Below are 8,066 nucleotides of genomic sequence, written 5' to 3'. Positions count from 1 at the left end.
CAGATATTGAAGGCGAGAATAGTGGTGAACGCCAGCTAGCGCATACGTATAAGAGCGCCCAAAATACTTTAACACAAAAGACATGTGGGGACAGGAGTGTTGCTTCTGACTTTGTTTTTGTTAATTACTATTACACGATAGCTGTTTACCCTTAATACATATTATTATCCAAATATTCTACTCAAAAACTAAATTAACTAAAATTAAAACAATGAATCTAGCCACGGTCTAATGTTTTGTGAGTTCAATCATGTTTGTGGACCATCAGATGAGAAGTTAACGCTTGCGGGCGTCGTTCTTATGAAGCATGGATTATATCCATATTACTCAACCTCACTTAATAACTATATGCCTATTACGTAGAAGATCATAACTGTTAATAGCATTATATTGTGGTCTTGATATTGAGGAATGATACATATATATATATATATATATACGAAACGTACTAAGTTTGTGTGGGAAATGGTATAAATATGTGAGATCCGTCGTCCTGTGTGCTTACTCAGGTTGCCAGATTGGGCTACTTGTAGCCCAATTCGATTTAGATTTTAGATTTAGATTTTTTATTCAGGTAAAAGTACATACATTGAAGATGAGTTACAAGCATAATGTTGGATTTAAAGATAGAGCTAGTACATACAATACCTAAAGCCACCTAATACCCATAGCCTTTCGGCCGTTTCCGGCAATTGAAAAGACGTCTATGTATGTCGCTACTTACTACTTTTTTCGGCTACTGTTAAGATAAGCTAACCTGTGTACTCGTACTCTGAAAATGGAATCAATCGCTTAAATATTTAAGCTAGTTTTATAGTCAAATTCATGACTTTTAGTTGTTGAGCTGGCGACCTGCGGCACCTTGAGTGTGGCATCCGTGTGGGGCCGGGGCGTCACTCTCCTCCCAGCCGCCGCCCCAAGCACACCTCCTCTCTACTACTCTCATTACTCTATATTACCCGGTATTTTGTGCCATTATTGTATTAATATGATCACCTTTTTCCTGTGGCGTGCGTGTCAAAATTGTAATTTGTATTTGTGACTGTGGAGATGTATTTGTACGAGTAACAGGATGGATCAGTCATTTCGTACACAAGACGGCGCAATTTGATTTTAATATATATTTGCATAATAATTTGATTTATTATAGTTACTTTCCGTATTTGTTGACTGATTGATTGATTGTTTCATGGTGAGTGGTGTACCTGAAGGCTGTGACCAGCGGTGGAGTTACTCCCTTGGAGGCTGGAGTAGACATGGTCACTCATGGGGACTGTTACTCTCACCCTGTGTCACTCTCCCTCATGCTTCACCCTGTGTCACTCCCTCATGCTTCACCCTGTGTCACTCTCCCTCTTGCTTCACCCTGTCACTCCCTCATGCTTCACCCTGTGTCACTCTCCCTCATGCTTCACCCTGTGTCACTCTCCCTCATGCTTCACCCTGTGTCACTCTCCCTCTTGCTTCACCCTGTTACTCTCACTCATGCTTCACCCTGTGTCACTCTCCCTCATGCTTCACCCTGTGTCACTCTCCCTCATGCTTCACCCTGTGTCACTCTCCCTCATGGCTATGGCTGGAGAGTCCATAACCATCCTGTGGGCAGTTGTGGACCCCATAACCATCCTGTGGGCAGTTGTGGACCTCATAACCATCCTGTGGGCAGTTGTGGACCCCATACCCATCCTGTGGGCAGTTGTGGACCCCATACCCATCCTGTGGGCAGTTGTGGACCCCATACCCATCCTGTGGGCAGTTGTGGACCCCATACCCATCCTGTGGGCAGTTGTGGACCCCATAACCATCCTGTGGGCAGTTGTGGACCCCATAACCATCCTGTGGGCAGTTGTGGACCCCATACCCATCCTGTGGGCAGTTGTGGACCCCATAACCATCCTGTGGGCAGTTGTGGACCCCATAACCATCCTGTGGGCAGTTGTGGACCCCATAACCATCCTGTGGGCAGTTGTGGACCCCATACCCATCCTGTGGGCAGTTGTGGACCCCATAACCATCCTGTGGGCAGTTGTGGACCCCATAACCATCCTGTGAGCAGTTGTGGACCCCATAACCATCCTGTGAGCAGTTGTGGACCCCATACCCATCCTGTGGGCAGTTGTGGACCCCATACCTATCCTGTGGGCAGTTGTGGACCCCATACCCATCCTGTGGGCAGTTGTGGACCCCATAACCATCCTGTGGGCAGTTGTGGACCCCATAACCATCCTGTGGGCAGTTGTGGACCCCATAACCATCCTGTGGGCAGTTGTGGACCCCATAACCATCCTGTGGGCAGTTGTGAACCCCATACCCATCCTGTGGGCAGTTGTGGACCCCATAACCATCCTGTGGGCAGTTGTGGACCCCATAACCATCCTGTGGGCAGTTGTGGACCCCATAACCATCCTGTGGGCAGTTGTGGACCCCATAACCATCCTGTGGGTGGTGGTGGACCCCATAACCATCCTGTGGGCAGTTGTGAACCCCATAACCATCGTGTGGGTGGTGGTGGACCCCATAACCATCCTGTGGGCAGTTGTGGACCCCATAACCATCCTGTGGGCAGTTGTGGACCCCATACCCATCCTGTGGGCAGTTGTGGACCCCATACCCATCCTGTGGGCAGTTGTGGACCCCATACCCATCCTGTGGGTGGTGGTGGACCCCATAACCATCCTGTGGGTGGTGGTGGACCCCATAACCATCCTGTGGGTGGTGGTGGACCCCATAACCATCCTGTGGGTGGTGGTGGACCCCATAACCATCCTGTGGGTGGTGGTGGACCCCATAACCATCCTGTGGGTGGTGGTGGACCCCATAACCATCCTGTGGGCGGTGGTGGACCCCATAACCATCCTGTGGGCGGTGGTGGACCCCATAACCATCCTGTGGGCGGTGGTGGACCCCATAACCATCCTGTGGGTGGTGGTGGACCCCATAACCATCCTGTGGGCAGTTGTGGACCCCATAACCATCCTGTGGGCAGTTGTGGACCCCATAACCATCCTGTGGGCAGTTGTGGACCCCATAACCATCCTGTGGGTGGTGGTGGACCCCATAACCATCCTGTGGGTGGTGGTGGACCCCATACCCATCCTGTGGGCAGTTGTGAACCCCATAACCATCGTGTGGGTGGTGGTGGACCCCATAACCATCCTGTGGGTGGTGGTGGACCCCATAACCATCCTGTGGGCAGTTGTGGACCCCATAACCATCCTGTGGGCAGTTGTGGACCCCATACCCATCTTGTGGGCAGTTGAGGACCCCATAACCATCCTGTGGGTGGTGGTGGACCCCATAACCATCCTGTGGGTGGTGGTGGACCCCATAACCATCCTGTGGGTGGTGGTGGACCCCATAACCATCCTGTGGGTGGTGGTGGACCCCATAACCATCCTGTGGGTGGTGGTGGACCCCATAACCATCCTGTGGGTGGTGGTGGACCCCATAACCATCCTGTGGGCAGTGGTGGACCCCATAACCATCCTGTGGGCAGTTGTGGACCCCGTAACTATCCTGAGGCAGTTGTGGACCCCATACCCATCCTCTGGGTGGTGGTAGAAAGGGTTACACATAAGGGACTGGGACCGACTCCCCAAATAGTAATGGTTAAATGTGTGTATAATTTTGCATATTCAGTAACATTCATCAACTATAATGTGGGGGTAGTCAAGCCACAGCCCCGCTCCTGTGCCAGGTAAGTTCACTACGGGCTCACCATAGCCCGTGCTACTTGGAACTTTTTGTTCCCAGTAGCTGAATCTTGAACAACAAAAAACTACAATGCATATATTACTCGTTATTAATTTACACCTTTGAACATTTCTGAAAATTGGCACAAAATTCATAGTTATAAGCAACAAAATAATTTCTGGCGCCGCGCGAGGGTGGGTCCCCGGGTGTGCCGCGCGAGGGTGGGTCCCCGGGTGTGCCGCGCGAGGGTGGGTCCCCGGGTGTGCCGCGCGAGGGTGGGTCCCCGGGTGTGCCGCGCGAGGGTGGGTCCCCGGGTGTGCCGCGCGAGGGTGGGTCCCCGGGTGTGCCGCGCGAGGGTGGGTCCCCGGGTGTGCCGCGCGAGGGTGGGTCCCCGGGTGTGCTGCGCGAGGGTGGGTCCCCGGGCGTTGCATGAGGGTGGGTCCCTCGTGCTTTGGTTATGGGCTCATTTTAGAAATTGCCATAGAGTGCAGTAATTGGCATTTGTCTGTGAGGAATTATTAGTTATTAATAACGTATTTGTTCATGCTTACTCTTTACTGATAAATTATATTAAAAGTGAAATATTAATTTATTTTTATTCTTCAGCAAAATGAGTGAAATAATAGGAATCACACCTCTGCCAGGAGTGGAGTATCCAATAACTGTGCATTACTGTGGCAACTGCACTATGCCTATAGAGGTGAGTAGTGGCTCATTTTGTTGAACTGCATCTATTTTGCTTTGATTCAATTTATCTATCTTTTTCTTTTTATGTACAGTAGATCCTTATAAGCTTATGTATTGTATCCTATTTGCATAATATTAAAGTAGTGTTTGCTGGTAAGAGATTACCTAGTGGTTTCTTCTTTAATATGCATTGTGATGTTCATATGTATACCTATTGTGTGTAATTGCCTAGATGTAATTACAGGTTGAGAGCTACGCTCATGGTGTCCCGTCTTCCCAGTATTGTCATATGACACTTTGAAACTACAATGCTTGTTAATGATACAGGTCTTATTAGGAGGGACTTCCTTGCTGATATTTTTGTAGATTAGAACTACAGTATTTTCCTTTTTCTGTATGTCTGCCAAGACACAAAGTACACAGTACACAAAGATGACTGAAAAATCAATGGAAGTGGAATGCTGAGCTCATACAGTATATACATTCTCTCGGAACCCAAGGTGAAACTTTGGCCCAACTGCTTCAATCCGTCCCCAAAGAAAGTTCATACCATCCAGTGGTCGACCCCAAAGACACATTCATAAATTTTAACATGCTGATCATTCAAAATAGGTATTTTCTCAAGTTTAAGTTAATATTGTTATATATTAGCATACTGTGCATATTTAGGCATTAGTTAGGTTAGGCATTTAAGTTCTGTTGGCGATTACAGTATTTGTATTTATAGTATTTGCTTCATTCCATTTAATGTCATCCTAAATGGGTGAGTCTTACCTTTTACATATTTTCCTATTCTCCAAAAATTATTGGCATTATCACTTATTGAGAGGCCTTCTCTTAAGCCTACTATTTTCTAAATGATTTTTGCCTCTTCTGTTGCTCCTTTCTACCCTAGATGGTATGTCTTTTTCCAAACATTCAAAAATTATTATGAACTTCTATCTACAGTGTTCTGTACTAATTTACTGCTAATTACCAGTTCTTTCTTAATGGATTGTCTAATGTCAGATCCTGACTTCCCATTTCTGTTCCTTGCTTCTAAACATAATTTGTGCGTGTGTAATTGTATTTTTTTTTTTTTTTTTCTATTTCATGTGATTTATGATGGATCCTACTTAAAAGTACTGTGAATATTATCCTGGGTACGAGAAGTGTAAACAGTGGTTGGAGAAGAACTTGCCAGACATGTTCCGAAAGCTTATGGATGGAGGTGAGTTAGCGTGTGTAATTGAGAGCCGTGTTCATGATATCCTGTCTTCCCTATCATTTTTGTCATAAAGTTTTGAGGATTCCAATGTTTTGGAAAATGTTACACTCTTATTTAATTTTGACAATTGGACCATAAATGCCAAAAAGAATTTATGTAAATATTTTGCACATTTTGTTTTCTCGAATCCTTGGCCTCTTGTTATTATTTTCTAATATTTAATGGATTCCTCAATTTTTTCTACAATGTTATGAAACTAAATTTTTCAAACAAATGTTGTCTTAAACCTACATATGCATTTCTGAAGCAATATGCCTGGCTTGTGTGACTGGTCATTTACAAGTGAGTATTTGTAGATACTTTAAGAAAATTGCTCTTGTATTCCTGCATAAAGTGCAAAATTGATGCAGGAATATTACATTATTACATCTTTATTATTGCTCATTACATCTTTATTTCTTTGTGTATTTTATGCCTGTCAAGAGGGATGTAAAAATTAATACTGTTGTAATGTTTCTTGGCAGCCAGTGTAGGTGGAGAGGAAGGAGGGGATGAAGAAAAGAAGAGACAGAAGCGTGGTGGGAAGGGCATGGTCAAGGCCAAAAAGAAGGCTGATGAAGGTCCGCGCAAGGTTGTAGTGTTCGTAGCGCCTCGGGGCAAGAAGAGGAACACGGTCATCACTGGGCTGAAAACATTTAGTGGGTGTCTGATTTGCAGTCTAAAATGTTTAGTTTAAGTATCCCCACTGGGACATTAGCTTATTTTTGCCAATACTGTACAATATTTATTACTACTGAATCTGTAATCAATATCTGCAGAATTCCTTTAGAATTGGTATAAAACTTCCAGCACTTATGGATGATGGTACAAGAATTGTATCACACGTTTTGTGATACAAATGTATCACAAATGCATTGATAGCCCAATGCATTATTCACTTTAAAAATCCATGTAAAAGGAAATAAAGAAATGTAAAAGAAAATATTATACATTCAATGTGTGCAGTTACAAATTTGTGAAAATATGATAACCAGTGATCATTGAGCCTAGCTTAAGTGTCACACCAACCAAAACTGCTTAGTGGTTCATGATGGTGCATACACCACCCTCTCCAAATTCTGAGAAATGCCTACCTGTGGATACCATTTTTTTTATTCCTGTCATGCAATAGAAAACATAGCTGGTAGTGGTTAGTTTAGTCATCAAGTTAGACTAGTTAGTCATCAGTCATAATATTAATCCTGCATAAAGTTCCATTTTAGGATACTGCCAGTATTTTGGGCCAAATAAATGAGTATAGCACCCTTTTCAATTGCCTTCGTTAAATATAAACAATATAAACCGTAATACCTCCTACCAGTTTTTATAACTATTGAATTTTTTATTTTTTGATGAAACTTTTCAGATATTGATCTTAAGGTGGCAGCAAAGTTTTTTGGGACAAAGTTTGCTTGTGGTTCGTCGGTGACTGGTGATGATGAAATTGTTATTCAAGGTGACATTAAAGATGACCTGTTGGACCTCATACCTGAGAAGTGGCCAGATGTAAGTTATGCCGATACTGTTGTACTCTCCTCTTTTAAATCAATATGCAAATAAGAAATATAGGTGAAATACAAATGTAAAGTGATAGGATAATGGGAAATGCAAAAATTTGAAAAGTGCAATATTTTATATTGTAAGAGTTAGGATGTGTGGAAGAGAGATGCAAAGACTCTTTTGGGCAGGTAGGATATGTGATCATGTGAAGCACTGCACCGTATCTTTAGTTTACCTAACCCAAACACTTGGACTGGATAGTAGTGACTTCGTGTAGGTCGGCATTCAATCCCCAACTGTCAAAGTGGTTGGGCAACATTCCTCTCCCCCCATCCCATTCCAAGTGCTATATAGTCGTAATGACTTGGTGCTTTCCCATGATGATTCCCTTCCCTCACCATTATCGCCCAAGTGTCTACACAGCACTCCTTTTATTTACATCTTGATAATATTATTTTAACTGAGCATTTCTAGATATATCAAGAACAAGTTAGTTATTTGCTTGGCAAAAATTTTTGTATTTAGAGAGTATTAAATTATGTACAGTACCTTTATTCTTGTAATACGAGTCTTATTCTGCAGATCGACGAGGATTGTGTAGAAGATGGAGGTGAACATAAACGCTGAGCTCAACGTTCGTCTTGTTCACTTGATGGTATTGCCAAATGTCTCAAATTTAAATAAAATTTTTGAAAATCATTGTTTGATTTAATATTCTTGCAATGAAGGAAGCTTGTACAAAAGTGATTACAATGTGTGCTTGTATGTTAGTTGTGTACCTAAACCAGTGCTTTTGGGTAGGGATACACAACTCTTGCCAGACAACATTTTTGGGTATCTTTTGCATCTCGAGGCCTCTCAATTATTCATGACTTGGTTTGTACCGTTTGATTTTGAAGTTGAATATAACGTGGGTTTTCTCACATCTGCTTCTTCATTC

General features: G+C 43.6%; 1 protein-coding gene across 1 annotated transcript; it reads left to right on the top strand.

Annotated features, from left to right (window-relative positions):
• Positions 1 to 821: 821 nt before the first annotated feature.
• Positions 822 to 7,825, top strand: DENR (density-regulated protein). Its single transcript, XM_045763551.2, has 6 exons — positions 822 to 962; positions 4,300 to 4,393; positions 5,503 to 5,590; positions 6,112 to 6,285; positions 6,993 to 7,132; positions 7,709 to 7,825. Exons 2-6 carry the CDS (start codon positions 4,304 to 4,306, stop codon positions 7,751 to 7,753), a joined length of 537 nt encoding a protein of 178 aa, XP_045619507.1. The 5' UTR covers positions 822 to 962; positions 4,300 to 4,303; the 3' UTR covers positions 7,754 to 7,825.
• The last annotated feature ends 241 nt before the right edge of the window (positions 7,826 to 8,066 follow it).

The sequence above is a fragment of the Procambarus clarkii genome, chromosome 65 (genome assembly GCF_040958095.1).
Source record: "Procambarus clarkii isolate CNS0578487 chromosome 65, FALCON_Pclarkii_2.0, whole genome shotgun sequence".
Taxonomy (NCBI): domain Eukaryota; kingdom Metazoa; phylum Arthropoda; class Malacostraca; order Decapoda; family Cambaridae; genus Procambarus; species Procambarus clarkii.
This window is presented reverse-complemented; position numbering and strand designations above follow the sequence as displayed.

Coding starts and splice junctions, on each gene's coding strand:
- DENR (XM_045763551.2), top strand. CDS start 4,304: ATGAGTGAAATAATAGGAATCACACCTCTGCCAGGAGTGGAGTATCCA. Junction 4,394..5,502: donor ACTGCACTATGCCTATAGAG/GTGAGTAGTGGC, acceptor CCTACTTAAAAG/TACTGTGAATATTATCCTGG. Junction 6,286..6,992: donor CACTGGGCTGAAAACATTTA/GTGGGTGTCTGA, acceptor GAAACTTTTCAG/ATATTGATCTTAAGGTGGCA.